Source organism: Cnephaeus nilssonii (genome assembly GCF_951640355.1).
Source record: "Cnephaeus nilssonii genome assembly, chromosome: 11".
Taxonomy (NCBI): domain Eukaryota; kingdom Metazoa; phylum Chordata; class Mammalia; order Chiroptera; family Vespertilionidae; genus Cnephaeus; species Cnephaeus nilssonii.
Genome location: NC_137082.1, coordinates 65731958 through 65749869, shown reverse-complemented (window position 1 = coordinate 65749869; position 17912 = coordinate 65731958). Strand labels below are relative to the sequence as shown.

Below are 17912 nucleotides of genomic sequence, written 5' to 3'. Positions count from 1 at the left end.
GTGTCCTCCAGAGTCTCACCTCTGGAGAGTCTAGTTCTGTTCAGGGCCCCGTGACAGTCCCCCAGCGGCTACCCTGGGGCGCCGAAGCCCACGAGGCAGGCGCGAGGAGCGCGTGGCCGAGTCCACGAATGCGCCCCCGCTCCTCCCGGCAGGCCAGGCACACGTGGGCCCTGGGCGCCGCCTCCCCGCGCGCCTCCCGTCAGTCTCCCTCGTCCCCACCCACCGCGGGCCGCCCCCACCGCGAGCCGGCCCAGGGATAAAGTGGCGGCTCCGGCGCCGCACCCTGTCGCCCCGGAGCTGAGGCACCCAGCTCGGCCGACCCTGGCCCGCGGCAGACTAGGACCCGCAGCGCTCGGGAACGCGACAGCGGCGCTCGAGCCCCGGTAACTGCCTCCTGGTCCCCGCCCCAGCCTGCGAGTGCCGTCACCAGGGGTGGGGAACAGCTTCGGGGTCCCTGGCCCGCTGGGCGTGGGCTCCCGCACCCTCTTGTGCGCGCGTGTGTGCACCGCTGTGCGCGCGCGTGTCAGTGTGTGCGCGCGCGCGCCCTCCCTCCCCGCGCCCTCGCACCAGCCCCCAAACCAACTTGTCCGCATCAACTCCATCTTCCCAGCTCCGCCGACCGCGCGGAGCCCCGGGCGCAGTGGCCAGGTTTTCCCGTGGCATTTCCCGTGACAGCTGCCGGACTCCATTCCCTGGGCTGTCGGAGACAGGCAGGAAGCAAAGTTTGCCAGGAGCCGCGGGGTGACTTTCCTCGGGGACCCGCATTTGTGCGTGTGCGAGCCGCCTCGGTGTGCGCAGAGCGTTCCCCAGGTTCTCGGGCAGTGGGTGCTGGGCTCCCGGCCCCTCCCTTCCCCGAGCCCCATTCGGCGATTTCTTTAGGAAAAGTGATGACACGAACTAGTAGCGGAGGATCGCAGGCTCCTGTTCCCCGCCCTGGGAAGGGAGGGGAGCCTCGGAGAACTTGTCAGTGAGAGCTGGAAGCAGGCTGCCGGGCTCAGCACCCCGAAAGGCGAAAGGCAGGATTTCGGGGCAGGGCGCGGGGGAGCGGACGGGGTCTCCAGCTGCTGGATGCCGCGCTCTGACCTCGGCGATGAGGGAACAGCCCTTATCTGCCCAGCCCTTATCTGCCCGGCTCTAATTCTCCAGGCTGTCGTGGTGGTGGAATGCAAAAACCAGGAAATGATGGAAACAGGTTCGTCCAGCCGGCATCTTTGGAATTTCAGGCAGGCGGAATGAAAGGGAGCGCCATCACCTCCTCACTGTGCCCCCTTGAAACTTCCTGGGAAATTTGAAGATGGCTGGGTCTTCTTGCAGCTGCGTCTTTATTCCCACAGAGCTAACTATAATTTCCACTTGATTATAGCTAAAATAGTCTTTAAGACGAAGTTTCCTGAAATGATTTAAAATAAACACAGATGGGAAGGGAGGGGGGGGGCGGAGAGGGGAGAAAGCTGTAATGAGGCACTTAAAAAATAAAGTCAGCTTTTCTTGAGAACAAATGGGGCTTTTCAGTGTTGGAGAGATTGCAAGAGATGTATGTATTTTTTTTTAATCTTGGAAATGGAGTTTTAAAAAACTGCTTTTAAAAAAAAAAATGTTACCGACAAGGCTTTTCTCCCCTGTTCTCTGCGTTTGCCATGTTTCTCACTTTGGAATGTGTCCTCCTTTCTTCCAAGGACTTGGAGATCCTTTCAGAATGCCGGAGGAAAGTTCTCCCAGGCGGACTCCGCAAAGCGTTCCGTACCAGGACCTCCCTCATTTGGTCAACGCTGATGGACAGTACCTCTTCTGCAGGTACTGGAAACCCGCCGAGTCTCCCAAGTAAGTCTTCCCCTGATGCTCAAATACCTTCATACCTGCCTCTCTCCTCTCGCTCCGTGTGGTGTCACCTATGGGGCCACTCGCTCCATGATCTGCTTCACCTGCCCCTTGAACATACATGAGGCTCAGCCATGCGAACAAGGTTGACATTTATACCTTATTTTCATTATAACAACTAGGATAGGGATTCTACTGTAGGGCGGTTTTCAAAAATTCCACATGACTTTCGTTTTTGTACTGGAGTTGGTTTCCCGTTGTACAGGCATGTCTTTAAAATCAAGCCCAACACTTACAGAAAACCACCTAATCAGATAAGAAAATCAAAATTATATTTAGTAGCCTTTGTTCTCTTTTCCTGTTTGGTTATGAGCTTTAGAAGGTGTCATTCCTTTACTTGGAAGGAAGGGTTCAGGGTATTTCCTCTGATTTCTCGCCAGCTCAGTTGCTTTTATATTTTCCCACCCAGGATTGTCTTGCTATTAGAAACAGGACTTGCGACTGTACATAATAAGACAGCTCGTCTCCTGCTGCTGTTCTCTTGTCTGAAACAGGGACAACCCTGCTTGTTTGTGTTGTGCAGGGAAAGAAATGATTTGTGGTAACCAATTGGCCTAGTGATGAGTGAATAGTTTCTGTTCCATGGACAATTTACCTGCTTCTTCCTAGGCCTCTTGTCTCCTAGGGGACATGGTGTGGTGTGATTATGTCTCTCTTTGGGTTTCTGTAATCACCTAACCCTAGCACAGCTATAAAATGTCTCCGATATCTTTAACAGGTATATCTGTAACAGGTAGCTGCACCTTAAAAAAGCAGAGATACGGACTTTTTAAAGATCTAGCTTAAACTCATAGCTTCAATGCAACTGTACAAAGTAGCTATCGTAGTAGGCTATTAATAGTTCCTAACAACTCTGGCAATGTCCTTCTTAAAGATTCCTCTCCCCCCCCCCCCCCCCCCGGAGGAGAGTATGTGTGTGTGTGTGTGTCTGTACATGCACATGTGTCAGATGGAGGGAGGGTTGTCAAGCATTACCTTTGTGCTCCATTCTGACTTATTCTCCACCCTGACTTAACTGGCTGTAGAATTACATGTTCTTGGTTGAATTTCTAACAACTTAATGGTAGATGGTGAGTTATTTTTCAATATACAAAAAGAGGACAAATGAGCGAAAGTAGAAGTTTTTCATGTCTGAATCTCAGACTTTGGGGGCTTTCTCTGTTGAGGGGGAGGTTGTTCTGGTTTGAGGCCAGTGGAAGAAAGAGGGCCTACAGTCCTCAAACGGGGGCAGGGTGTGGGTGAGCGGGTCGGGAAAGGCTGGCTTCAGTGTTTCACCGGCTCCAGGCTGGTGCTGCATCGTGGGGAGCTCTCTGCTGTTTCACCTTTGCTCTGGTCAGAGACGGCAACCCAGGAGTTTAATCAGAGCTGTCCCTTGGAAGTCAGTGTTTGCATCTTAGCGGATGTTGATGGAAATAAAGAATGGGGTGGATGGTTGAGGCAAGTGGGCCGTGGGTTTTGGAAGAGAACAGTGGCTGGGGAGGTCAGGTGACAGCCAAGGTCACAGAGGCAGCATCTCTAACCCAGGTGGCCTGACCTCAACTCCAAAGCCCACCTGTAGCCCACTCCCCGAGGGACTCTGCCTCTACCTGCTGGAGATGGTGCAGATCAATAAACTCCCATTTGGGGTTGGGCGTCCCCCTCTGTCAGGGATCTTTACAACATTTCACAACCAGCTCAGACCAATGAGAACGTCCTGGAGGCCCCTTCGATGACACATGTTAACCCTGTGCTTGCTGCATCGTGGAGAGGGTGAGGCAGCACAGGAGGAGGGATCTGGAGTGGTGGGGAGGCAGTGGGGGCCTCAGGGCAGAGGTTTATGAAAACTGGTACAAAGTATCTCCGTATCTTAATAACTGAGAGCAGCTGCTGGGTAGGTTGCCTTCTCGCACAGCCTGGGATATCTCTGCTGGTGCCTTTCAACATTGCTGCCTGCTGCTTTTAGGATCGGGGAGAAGACCATAGGCCACCACTGGCTGCAGCCTGTCTCCTCCAGGGACTCTCCTTCAGGCCTTTCCCCCCAGTTCAGCTCAGGGTCTTCCCTACTCTACCATGCGTGGGGAAAAGCAGGCAAACACCACCTTCTCTCCACTTGTTCACTTTGCTCCTTTAAAAAAATCTTTCTTACAGCGGCCCTTGGGACCTCAGAAGACCCCACAGGCCATCTTACACAGAGGGGTGTGTGCCTGCCTTCCTTAATTGGCACAAGTTGGGTTGGTTTTCTGGTCAACCCAGCTCCCTGTGCCTGCCCAGGGCACTTGACCGAACATTCTGCCCTCAGGGGACTTACTGGGCACCAAGACCAGCCCTGAAGTTGGCTCAGAGCAACACTGGGTCACAGGTGTCAGCCATAGCTGGGAAACTGGCTTAGCTTGCCTTTGGAAACAAATCATGTCCTCATACCAGATCCTGAGAAAGAAGCAAGTATTCCTTAGGATAGTCATTACAATGTGTGTCCAAGAACAAAGCTGTTCTAAGTATAGCAGGCTAGGATTTAGTCATTAGGAACCAGAGATTTTAAACCTACATCTGGCAATACCAAGGCAAGTTTATGCTCAACTAGTAGTACTTATTTATGGTAATAACAAATGTTAGACTTAATAGCAGAATGATCTCATATTGATTGAGTATCAAGTATGTTCTGAGGTCTGGACTAGACTCAGTACAGACATACCTTATTTTATCTTTACATCAACATGTGAGACAAACATTATCATTATTATTCCCATTTTACAGATGAGTAACAGAGGCCCAAATGACCAAGGCAGCAGTCAGCTGTTCTTAAAATTGTTTCATAAGTAGCGCCTCTTTATAAATTCTTACATCTTTGTTGGTAAAGAGTAATAGAATAATTCATTCTCCTTAATCATTTGCTCATAATATATGAAAAGTGGGACATAGACTAAAGATATGTATCCAATCTGAAACAAATCTTCCGATGCCCTGGGGGACTGGCTGCTTTGTAGAGAATTCTTCAGTACTTTAGATTTTGAAATGCTGGTTCTTCAACCGTTTCACTGGTGGTATCGGCAGAGTAGTGGAGACTGGCTCAGGTGGGGGGTGCATTGCTTTGTGGGCTCTTAATATTCAGGAAGGGTGGGAGAGCTGGGGTAATATTTAGCGCCTTTAAATTCAGTCTACCAAGTGTCCCTCAGTCCATTTAAAGGACAACTTTAAATTAACCCCTGAATGTTACTTAGTCATTTTCAGGACAGTGAAAGTGTTTCTGCGCCAAATGTTGAATGACTAACTGCATACCATCGTTGGTGGGTGGGATGCTGGGGGTAGTCTGACACAACACTCACTTTGATGGCTTGATTCCCCGGAAGTCCTGCTTTGATTCTGTCTGACCGGGAAGGCTGGAGAGCACGCTATAAATAAGATTATACAGCTGCACCCCCCTGGCACGGTCAGTTCCAGGCGTGGCCCAGGTCACGTTCTTCTGTTCATCATTAAGGCCTGGCATGATGGAAATGGATGTGGAATAAATGCTTTGGTGCTCTCCACCTCTCTCCTGCCATGTGCACTTTATATCTGGGTAGCCTTTCAACTCCAAGGAGCTGTTAAGCTTTCCTTTTTGTAGCTTCTGTTTGGGTGAATAACTGGTGCACTGAGGGAGCTATTTCAATATGCAGGCACCCCTCCGCCTGCAGATGTCCTGATGCAAACCCCTAGGGAGGGGAGCTCTCTCACCCTTCCCGAAGAATCGCAAGTGACTCATCTTTGAACGTTCCATTTAGCAATTTGTTGTAAGCTCCCCTACATTTTCAGAGATCTTCCAGAACACAAGCCCGGGACTTTCCTGGCTTCACCTTCTTTTCCTTTCTTGCCTCCAACTTCAAGTAACCTGACTTTTCCCTCCAGTAACTCTGCAGCCCCACCCTCACCATGGATACCTCTTCTTATCTCCCCAGCCCCACCAATCTGACCTGCCCCCAAAACAGTCTGCTACTGGTGTGGTTTTCCAGATTTTCCTGGTGGTGATGTGGAGTTAGGGCTGGGAGTGGGGCACATGGCTACCCAAGAGTAGTGTGGCATCGGTTCTGGTGGTCATTGTCGGTGGATCTAGAATCAGTTAGCCCACGGCCCCTGCTCCCACTGCTCCTGTCCTCATTCCTTATTCCCCTGGACTGGGGCTCAGCGGACATCCCTACCTCTGCCCTGCCCTTTCCAGGGCTACATTGATCCCTTTCTCCACGAGGCCTTCCCAATCTCTGTCTGGAGTTTGGGGCAATGCCCTCAGGGGACACTTCCTCCCACCTGTACAGATTTACCTGGAGGAACAATTCCCCGGAGCTGGAATATATTGGAAGGCTAAAAAATATTCTCCCTTCCTGCCACCCTTATAATGTCCTCCTCACATCGGCCGCCAGCCACTTGGGGGTGGCACCTGTGGCTCCGGAAGATAAGGGCCCCTCCCAGCCAACTGGAGCCAGACCAGGGAGATGCAGAGTCCTCACCATCTGGCTGGACATAATTTCTATCCCCACTGCCTTCTGGAAATTTTGTTCTCATAGATCAGATGGGTGTTTCCCTCTTCTCCCCTCTCTCGTAGGCTTTCTAATCAGGTGGTAAGTCTGTTAAGTGGTGCCTTTCTTCCCCCCCACCCTCAGCCTAGGGTTTGGCTCAGTGTTCTGAGCGAATGTGCTGTGGACTCTGCCTACATCCCTGAGTGTTTGTGCCTCCTGTGCAGCCCTGCTGACTCCTGTGTGACTCAGTGTTACTGCATCATTTACCTTTGGTTGTTACATCCCCAGGGTCCACCAAATCGCATCCCTTATTTATCTCTAAAAGAAGTCATTTTGGTCTCCATGGGTGTGAGGACAGTTGAGTTCCTCCCAAACCCAGCCCCTTAGCTCTTCCCCCTGATTGGGAGGAGCTAGGGTAGCTTTTGGGCTCCCCAGAGCATCTTAACAAGACAGGCTCCCAGGGGTCACCTCTGCCAATGTCCCTGCTCTTCTCTCCCATTCAACAAGTCAGTTCAGTGAACACTTACTTATGGAAGTCTATACGTTCTAGGTATTGTGTTGGGCATCAGGTTGGGGAGAGAGTGTCAAAGACCACTTGCTTGACAAGGGGCGGGAGGGGAGATGAACACAAGGGCAGTTAGCATATGATGTGGTAAGTGTCTAGGGGTAGGACCACCACTTAACCAGGAAGAGCTTTTGTGAAAATTAGAAAAGGGAGCCCATCTGGGTAGACACGGCCCCTCAGGTGCGCAGCTTGGTGAGCAGAGTGTCGGCTAGATTTCAGCTCCTCCTCATCCTTTCAGCCAGTGCCCTTGAGTGGTATTTCACCCGTGAGAAGGGCATGGCGGAGCAGGGAGCCAGGGCAGGAAAGCAGGAGCCACAGCAGCATGGCAGTACTGGAAGAAACTGAATGAAGCTGGAGAGGTGGGAGGGGGCCAGGCCTGGGGGTTCCTGCAGGCCAAGCTACAGGCGTGGACTTGAACCCTCAGGGGTTGGGGGGAGTGCGAACTTGTTACTTGGACAGTCATTTTCTTGGAGGCGTTTGCAGTAATCCAGGGGACAGGTGAAGAGGGCTGAGTCGCAGCACAGTGGGGCATGGCAGGGTAGTAGGGGAAGGGGAGGTGAAAGTTGATCATATTGTGATAATGGGCAGTGCAGGGAGGGAAGGAAAGCTCTCACATGCCTTCCTGAGTGATGGGTGCACGTGGGCCATGGGCTCCTCCTTCCCAGCACACACCATTAGGTTATCCTCCGCTCCGAAGATGCCGGGGCTGCTCTCTGGCAGTGGGTTCAGGTGGGGCCACCCAGCGCAGTAGGACACGTCGTTGGAGCAGGCCTGGTATACACCAGTGGGAGAAATGGAGGAGAGGGAGCGTGGACCAGCAACTGAATTACATTTCAAACATCAGCAATAAAATATTAATGACAAGGACAAGTTCATTTTAATGAAGGGGAGGAAGGAATTGTGTCTTACATTGGCTCCCCACAATGAGGAATCAAAAATTAAGTGCCTTTGACTTTGTCTTATTTCATGACATTTGCACTTAAACTCTAAGAAAGTGGACCTTACTGTGCATCTCATACCAGTCACATTATTTTTAATTAGATTACCGCTTTACAGCATACCTCAATTTTCTTTTGCCTATTTTAAGAATTTCCAAAAGTTTCTTCTCTTGTATGAAGCCGTTATTTCTCCCTCTGATGCTTCCGCCTTTGTTGTAGCGCAGCGAACTGCCTTATTTTTAAATAGGGCATCTCTTCTGGGCTTTTTAAAACAGATTCTTTGAATAGCAAAGATCTTTTGATGGCAATAGGAAAGGCCGGCTGCTATTCTAGCAGTTGATTTTTCCAACAGCTTCGTTAAGGAATAATTTCTTCCAGTTGCTATAAGAATGTTCTGCAAATACAAATCTGCCTTTGTTTTGCAGTGGAGTCTAAGGAAAAAATAGCAAAATAAGCTGCTTCCTGAATAGCAGCCTTTGTCCAGCATTGTCTATTTATTGGCACCTTTTAGGTTTGGATCTTAATCCCAGATGCACTTTGTCCGTGAATGCAAACCAAACTACTGATATTGTAGAAATGGCGTAAACGGCCTTCAGCGGTGTGAATTCTTACAGCTGAGATTACAAGACGACCCTTGTCCAGTATTTTAGGGTCATCCAAGGTTCTTGTTGGTGGGAGGTTCTTTTCATTTCATGCAGCCTTGTTCGTTAGGGGTGGGTGCGGGGACGCTGATGGTGATCAGGGCGGCAGTAGGAGTGAAATTGCTCCCTATGTATTTGAAAGCCTGACCCACTGCAGCAGGGGCTGTGTTCAGCTCAGAGGGCTGCAGAAGCCGTGCGTGTGTTTCACTCCGTTTGCAGCTGCCCCGTTTCACACCCATAGCCTTCTCCCATCGTGCCTCTCTCCCGTGCTCTGCTGACCGTTTGTTTCTTCTCTTGGTGCTCAACAAATCCTCCTGTGCAGTGACATCAAGGCATGCCTCCCCTTCTCAGAAAGGCTCCAACACTGATTTTCATGGGGCCACCGCTTTGTCAACGTTCTAGAAGACAGGACAGGAGAGGAGAGGCGATAGAAGACAGGAGGAGGAAGGGGAGAGGGAGGGAAGAGGAAGAGGAGAAGGGGGAAGAAAGAGGAGAAGGGAGGAAAAGATGAGAACAAAGAGGGTTTAAAAATATATATCCTGTTAATGTTAGGGTAAGGGGAATTTGACCTTCCTTTCCTTGAACAAGTTTTAAAAAACAAATATTTAGAAGGTTGCAGGGGGCAGAATTAATTGGTTCTCTTTGTGAAATTACACCTGTGTTACCTTTAAGGTATGTGTGCCTTTGTCATCTCATATTACTACCTCCAGAGAGCAGGTGTTGGGGATGAACAACCCAGAGAAAGGTTTAGATTACTGAGATTATAATATACTTGCCCCACCAAATTGCACGTTCTCCAGTGTTTTGTTTCTCTGTGCACATGTTGTGTACTTGGTCTAGAACAGTGGTCAGCCCTCTGCAGGAGCTTAATAAATGTGTTGAATGAATGAATCTGCTCCAGCAAGAGGAAAGGGGCGCATGAGCATGTTACTGACGGAGTCAGATTTTTTTTTTTTCTGGAGGAGAAACTCAGACTTGAGCACTGAGGTAACATTAGAATTTATCAACTCTCCCTACCTTTAGGGACTTCCTGAAGTTGGTGGTGGAGAGTTTTAGGGAGTTAAAGTCTGTGGACTTTTGGACATGGGTTTGTGGGTCTACGTACTTTTCTGGAAAGGAAGATGGATCACAGACTCCATGAGCCTCTCAAAATTGGGGTGCTCCATGACTCCAATGCTCGGCGCCAAACTTATTTTATAGATGGAAAGACTGAGGCTCAGAGGGTGAGCATGAGGTCACCCAGGGGCCTGGCATGGGGCCAGGGGCAATCTCCTGACCATATGTTTCTTCTGCCCCATGCTGTCTCTCAGGAGTTGCTCCCCACATCTTCTTCTTATGGGTTCAAACCACAACTTAGCCCTTCCCCGTAGGGATTTGAACAAATGTCCAGTTGGGGTAGGGATTGGAGGGGTCTTAATGTGCCAGCTGCCTCCCGCTGCCAGAAGCCATTTGACACATCTGCATTTGGGTGGTTCTGTTTTTAGTGGTTAGAAGTGTGGGTACTAGGTGATACCCAAGGAGCTGAGTGATAGGGGTGAATGGACTTCAGAAAGACAGCAGGAGACTTACTTAGAGGACCAGGAGATGGGGTAGGAGGAAGGGGACAAATTGCAGGAGGAAGAGAAGCCCAACAGGCCTCTAGGAAAACAAGAGAAGAATGCGGCAGAGGAAACAAGGGGTCCCCAAATAAAAAGGGGGCAGGGGAGAAAATAATGTAAAGAGAAAGCTTGAAGTCAGGAAGAAAACTGCTCTGTTTAACTCTCAGCCAAAGCAGGTCAGTTTCTCCAGGATATTTACAGCCTCCTGGGTTAGGTCCTGGTTAGGAAATGGATGCCTTTAGACATTTAAAAAGTTTTGTTCTGTTTATCCCGTTCAGTCGATCCTGAGGAGACATGTTTTGGATAAAACTGTTCTCTTCGGGAAGCAAAGCAGGATGGTGCTGTGGAGAAAAGCCCAGGCCCAGGGGCTGGACATCCAGGACCAGAGCAGGTCCATATGGATGAGGCGTGAGGCTGTGGATACGTTCCTTTTCTTTTCTTTATTGATTAAGGTATTACATATGTGTCCTTATCTCCCCCATCCCTCCCACCCCCACCCCCCACTCATGCCCTCACCCCTCTGGTGTCTGTGTCCCGTGGATACATTCCTTGACCAGTCTTGGCATCAGTTTTCTTATCTGGAAAATGGGGGCTAATAGCACCTTTCCCCCGGGGTGATTGTGTAGGTTAGGGGTAAGTGTTAAGGTCAGTGCTTGGCACACAGTAAATGGCATGTGCATGCTGGCTCTTATCACTTAGTTTGGCCTCTTAGACTACTTCCATGGTGTACATATATTAATCGTATGTCCATATACTGGCAGTGAATAATCTGAGGATGAAATTTAAAAATGCCATTTACAAGAGCATCAAAGAGAATAAAAAGACTTAGGAATATAAATTTAACAAAAGAAATGCAGAACTAATACTCTGAAAAGTGCAAGTCATTGCTAAGAGAAATTAAAGAAAAATCTAGATGAGTGGAAAGACGTTCCATGTTCATGGATCGGAAGATTTAATATTATTAAGAGGGCAATACTCCCTAAATTGATCTACAGATTTAATGCAATCCCTGTCAGCATTCCAAATGGATTCTTTCTAGAAATTGACAAGCTGTGCCTAAAATTCATGTGGAAACGCTAGGGACCCAGAAAAGCCAAAACAATCTTAAAAAAGAAGAACAAAGTTGTGAGACTCACATTTTCTGATCTCAAAACTTATTACAAAACAATAATAATCAAGACAGTGTGCTATTGGCATAAGGGTGGAAAAGAATTGAGAGTCTAGAAAACCCCCTATATCTATGATCAGTTGATTTGGACAAGAATGCCAAGATAATTCAATAGAAAAATAGGAGTATTTTCAACAATGGTGCTGGGACAATTGGTTATCTACATGCAAGAAAATAAATTGGATTTCTTTCTCACACCATATACAAAAGTAAAACTATAACACCTAAATGTAAGAGATAAAAATAGAAAACTTAGAAGAAAACATAGGAGTAAATCCTCATGACTTTGCATTTGGCAGTGGTTTCTTAGATATGGCACCAATTTCACAAGTAAAAAACAAATTGATAAATTGGACTTCATCAGAATTAAAAACTTTTGTGCTTCAAAGTACATAATAATAAAAAAAGAAAGAAAGACAATTCACAGAATGGGAGGAAATATGTGCAGATCACCTATCTGATAAGGGAATCGTATCTAGAATATATAAGGAACACTTACAAGTCAGTGTTACAAAGACAACCCATCAAAAATCGGCAAAAGACTTGAATAACATTTTTCCAAAGAGAATATATAAATGGCCAATGAGCACATGAAAAGATGCTTAATACTGACTGTCTAAGGGAAATGCAAAGCAAAACCACAATGAGATACCACTTCACACCCCTTAGGTTGGTTATAATAAAAAAAGATAGAGAATAACAAATGAGGATGTAAAGTAATGGGAACTCTCATGCACTGCTGGAGGGAATTTAAAATGGTGCAGCCACTTTGGAAAACAGTCGGATAGTTTTTCAAAGGTTAAACACAGTTACCATATGACCCAGCAATTCCACTCTTGGGTATAAAATAAGACAATTGAAAACATATGTCCACAGAAAAGCTTGTACATGAATGTTCATAGCAGAATTAATCATAATGGTGAAAACGTGGAAACAATCCAAATATCCATCAACTGATGAATGGATAAATAAAAAGTGCTATATACCTACAATCAAATATTATTTGGCCATAAGAAGGAATGGAGTACTGGTACATGACACAACATGGATGAACCTGAAGCCATATGCTCAGTGAAAGAAGCCAGTGAAATATACAGCATAGACAAATCTATTGAGACACAAAGTAGATTAATGGTTGCCTAGGGCTGGGGTGGAGGTTGGGAAGTTGATTTTGGCAAATCATATTTATCAAAATAATCTAAAGACACAGAAAGTTGTTTAGATTATAATGGTACATAGAAAACTACAGAATATAAAGCTGTGATCTCAACCACACTAAAAATATAATCATGGGTAAAATACTAGAAATGAAAATAGTGGTCATTTCTAGGTTGTGAAATTGTGATGGGCAAGTTTTATTTTGTTAGAGTTTTCTGTATTTTCCACATTTCCTAAAAGGAGTGATTTGGGGGAGGTTTGGAGGACTTTATACCTGAGCCAGGTCCTGAAGAGTGATGGGATTGAACAAAAAGGAAAGTACATTCCAGGCAGACGGACTGGGTAGCATCAGAAGGCATGGAGGGGACAGCGCAAATGGCTGGCGTACTGGAGGGTGAATCTGGGAAGGCACCTGGGTGTCTAGCTAGAGAGAGTCTTGTGTACCTTGTTTGGACTTTGACTGTGGTTAATGGGAGTCCTATGAGACTCCTTTAGTGGGACTTGGGAGTTAAGACAGAGAGAAGAGACCATTGCTGAGATCAGCAGCAGATTTAGCATCAGGAAGTATGTAAAGGAGACCAAAAAATAGTAGATGGAGCACTGGGAGAGAATATTGTCACAAAAGGAATGATGGGGCGCCCAGAGCCAACTCCTGTAGACAAGAAGCTGACCTAAGAGTCTCTTCTCTCTGACTTGGGTAGTGTCAGCCACAAAGCAGGAGCTTGCTGACAGGATGATTCCATCTCATCACTCCTTCCTAAAGTTTTTTTCAAAACAACTCAGAAGAGAGAAGTGTGTTGGATGTCAATAATCCTCAAGCTTCCAGGTCCCAGAAGAGAGGTCTGGATGTCCTGTAGCATCTGCAAAGGAAGAGACAAATTTGTAGCTATAACCACTTATCCATCCATCCATCTCCTCACTCATCCCTTCATCCATCCCTCCATCCATGCATCAGTCCATCCATCTATCCATCCATTCATCCACCCATTAGTTTCATTCAACAAATATTTACTGAGCACCAACTCTATGCTGATCTTGTGCTAGGCCGTGAGAGGTAGAAAAATCATTGAGACCCAAAGGTCTCTGCCTTCCGGGGGCTCACAGTGCAGAGAGGAAGGCAGGCAGGCAAGCACTTGTTCATGTGCCAGGGCCAGTGAAGTCTGGGGTCTAGACCAGGCAATGTGCCTGAGGAGGCTGGAGAGCTGCACTGAGTGCTCCTCCTTAGAAGCCCATGCTCATACCGTGTCCAACCACTTAGTGCATTCATACACCAGACCAAAGCTGGGCATTGCCAGGGCTCTGTGTCCACTGAGGCACCAGCTGAGAGTTGGGGATGGAGCCTGTCTGATCTCTATGACTGACCCTCAAAGGACTACAGCAAAGCCAGCTTTCTTGAATATGTCTTTTGTTTTTAGAAAACTTTAAAAAAAATTTATTTAATGTGCTTCTGCATAGAAGTTTTTCAAGCTTTTCTGAAGCTTTTGCTTGGTATTTTTAGTATCTGAACATACACACTGCTAATCAGATGGCTGGCTCTAGGGAAATAGATACAGTATTGAGCTGACTCTTTTTTAAAAAATATTTTTTATTGATTTTTTAGAGAGAGGAAGGGAGAGGGATAGAGAGTTAGAAACATCGATGAGAGAGAAACATCAATCAGCTGTCTCCTGCACACCCCCTACTGAGGATGTGCCTGCAACCAAGGTACATGCCCTTGACCGGAATCGAACCTGGGACCCTTCAGTCCGTAGGCCAATGCTCTATCCACTGAGCCAAATCGGTTAGGGCTGAGCTGATTCTTTATTAATTTTCTGTCTGAATGATCTATCCATTGATGTGAGTTGGGTACTAAAATCCCCTACTATTATTGTATTCCTCTGAATTTCTCCCTTTATGTTCATTAATAATTGCTTTATATATTTAGCTGCTCCTATGTTGGGTGCATAGATATTTACAGTTGTTATATATATTTATGATTGCTACAATATAACAATAAATACATGTGTGTAAGCATGTATTGGAAAGGAGAAGGAAACTGATCTTCAGAAGGCTCAGGCCTGAGTCTGACACCTTGGTAGATATTCTTTGCTTTCCCTCCCTGAATTTCATAGTGCTATAAGGTGGTTAGCGCCATCCTTGCTATTTCATTGACATAGAAGCTGAGAGTCACATGCTATGCTAATAAATGGCAGAGCCAGGATTTGAACCCAAATAGCTTTGCTTCAACTATTCCCTCTCCAACAACCAGTTCTATCGCATGAATACTTACAAAGCTGTTCCTATAACCCACCTGGCACAGGTGCTATTTAATGCTCACAATACCATGTGGAGGTAGGATGGTAACCCCATTTACAGATGACAAGAGCTCACAAAGGTACAGTGGCTCTGTTGAGACCCCACAGTGGGATGACAGGTCTGTGGAGTGAGCCCACGGTCCATCGCCTGTCCAGCCTCCCCAGGTGTCTAACCCCAGCATTCACTCTGATTATGCTGGCCTGGCTGCACCTGCCAGTTCAGGTCATAACACAGCTCAGAGGCTGCACTGTGGCCATCAAGTTGTGACTGTTTTCCTTAACTTGGTCACTGTGTGGTTGTCTCACCTCTCCTGCATTTTCAATAAGTTCCTGATTGTTTATTGCCATCCACTTGGCATTTCACCACCCAGAAGAACTTAGAGCCATCTGCAGACTTGGAAAGTTCATGTTGTTCTGCTTTCAGGGAGGGAAAAAAAGGCATGTTACATAAGGTGGAACCCAAGTACGTTCTTATAGGAAGGTCAGGGAGCCACTCCTCTTGCTAAGAAAGCCCCTATTACCTCCTCCTGCCATCTCCTGTTTCATCCAGGTCAGAATTGCCTTGCAGCTATCTTTTTAAACATTTTTCGTTGCGAAGCCTTTCAGAAGAATCTAAATGTTATCCCCAGGTCTGCATGGCATTGCCCTCTCTTCAAGGTCTCCTTTGGGTTCTGTGACGAGAGGTTTCTCCCAGAGAACTCAAGCAGTCTTCCTCTCAACAGTCTGTGTGAGTCACTTTGCCCTTTGGGCAGGCCTGGGGGTCATCTCCAGGGGCTTGAGGGTCCCCTGTGAACCCTTGCCCACTTCCTTCTAGCCCCTCTCTGGGTTGCTCTCCTGGCCCAACTGTTGCCATTTCTTCCATGGCTCCACAGATAGGGAAACTGAGGCACAAAGGAGTTAGACTCATTCGTTCCCTGGAGCCAGGGAGTCTGAGCCGAATGAGCCAAGGTCCCCTATCCTCAGGAAGCCAGAATTCAACAGGCAAGCAAGAAAACGATTGAGGGATAGGTGACCAGTGGGGGAATGTGGGACAGGGGGCAAATGAGCAGAGGGGATCAGATGACTCTGACAAGGTGGCCGGGATGGCTTGGTGGCCAAGCTGAAGGGATGGCCATCTGACCTGGCTCTGGACAGGGAAGTGCTGGCCAGTGACAGAGGCAGGCCTGGAACTCTGTGTCCACCTGCCATCCGTGCTTACTGGCTTGGCACTCCATCTGGTGCTTCCCTCGTGGTAATGAGGCTTTCTGATTTTTATCACCCCATGACCATTTTGGGAGGTTTGCCTCTTAACGGACCACCTCTCATTCAGGTCATTTCTATCCCAGGCTTCACCCCATCTCTACTCATAATGAGTCTTCAAATGCTTCCCAAGGGCCACAGGGACCAGCCTGATAGTGAGAGAGGGGCCTGGTGACCCTTTCCAGTCCGAGTTGTGTTGACCCCTCATGGGGGAAGACCCACAACACCTCTTGTTCACGTGCCATTGGTGTGGTTTTCACCGTGGCGATTTGCATTTAATATTATCTCTTTAAGTTTTCTTGACTCAACTCACTTTTTCACTTCAACTCTATTTTAAGAGGAAACATTTTAATTCAAGAAATGGAAAGCCAGTATCAAATGTCATTGATAAAAAGTGGTCACAGGAGAAAACAAAACCATTCTAGCTCTATACTAGGCTTGCCCCAAACCCAGAGCCTGTGGCTTCTCTCTCTGTCCTAAAAATGGAGATTGGCTGGAGTTGAATAGGTGTTTAAGACAGATCAGCACCTAGCTGAGACAACCCCCTCCACACACACATACTCAGAGATGAGAATGGGATGGACTAGAGGTTACGGCGCTGTGCACTTCTATGTTATTTAATGTTGTGTACAGAACCTCCATAATTCATCCTGAGCACCACCAGCATGAGAATCTTACAGGTTGAGAATTCTGTTCCCCTAGATTTATGTTAGCAAGTGTTGTGGATTTGTACCATCTCTTTGAGAATCTGATGGTCTAGCCCCACCCCCCCACCCCCAATATATATACATCTCCACTTAAAAGTCACCCTATAAGTGAGTGTGCCATTCTCTTTCCCTATGGAGCATGCCAGCACAGCACAAGCATCCAGATGGTGTGAGCTTGCATGCATCAGTAGGGTTGCTGCAAGTATGGTTGGCACCTGGGAGGGGGCAGGGAAGCAGCCAGAGGCCAGGGCACTCCCCCAGGCACCCCACTGTTGGGAACAAGAGCAAACACAGGCCCTTTTCTGTGCCGTGAAAGAGACTGGGGCTTGGAAGACAGAGCTCCGAGCTCGTTCACACAGAAGCCGAGGCCGCCACACCGACGTCTGGCTCCTTGGCTTTCCTTTTCTGGAATCAGGACAGCTGTGAAATGCTTCATTAATGGGCCCTCCTAAAAGTCACGCCATGTGTCTTCCGCAGACCATTAGTGATTTCCCAGAAGGCCAGTTCCAAATATTGATCTGGACAGTGGCCTCTGAGCAGCCCTTTGGCGTGAGAACCTTTCCAAAGCTGGCCAGGCCGTGGCTGCCAGAGAGGCCTCGGAAGAGATTATACATGTTAATGAGAGTTCTGAGTCTCTTGGCTTCTTACAACACAGAGCAGCTCTGTGATTAAACATAAATCATTCCTGGAGGTTGCACCCCCCCAACGTGTAAGGAATTATGTTGAGGCTGAATAAGTCCATATAAGTACCTACTAGGTTTATTAGTCAGGCAGTTGTCCATCTCACTGAAACACACTAGGAGATCATGGGAGGAAGGGAAAATGTGGGAGAGCTTCGTAAGCCTAATTAGGGCATCCAGGATGTCACTTTTGCTTATCATTGCATTTTGAGCGATAGAACTGCCAGGCTACTATGTTCCTCAGTAGCACCCCATATTTGGTCATTTTTGCGTTTTATTGACAACAGTAAGGCATGCACTTAAGTTAGCGAATTCCTCTCTGGTCAGTGACTTTTCATTGTTGTTTTCCAGTTTTATTTAGATATAATTGATGTGCAGCACTGTATGAATTTAAGGTCACATCACAGCATAATGATTTGACTTACGTATATTGTGATAAGATTATCACAGTAAGTTTATTTGTTATCCATCATCTCATATAGATAGTATACAAAAAAGGAGAAGAAACAGGTTTTTTCTCTTGTGGTGAGAACTCGTAAGATGTACTCTCTTTCCTATATACATACAGTAGTGTTAGCTG

General features: G+C 47.3%; 1 protein-coding gene across 4 annotated transcripts in view; it reads left to right on the top strand.

The window, feature by feature from the left end:
- Window positions 1-238: 238 nt before the first annotated feature.
- The window catches only part of MGLL (monoglyceride lipase), a 98888-nt gene continuing 81214 nt past the window's right edge, over window positions 239-17912 (top strand). The window contains exons 1-2 of one of the 4 annotated variants that reach the window (XM_079783855.1): window positions 239-383; window positions 1677-1821. In XM_079783855.1, coding sequence (XP_079639981.1) covers window positions 1697-1821 — 125 coding nt within the window. In that variant the 5' untranslated portion in view covers window positions 239-383; window positions 1677-1696. Of the gene's footprint in view, window positions 433-533; window positions 1193-1435; window positions 1535-1676; window positions 1822-17912 lie in introns of those variants that run through there. The other 3 variants (XM_079783856.1, XM_079783854.1, XM_079783857.1) reach the window with 3 other exon arrangements.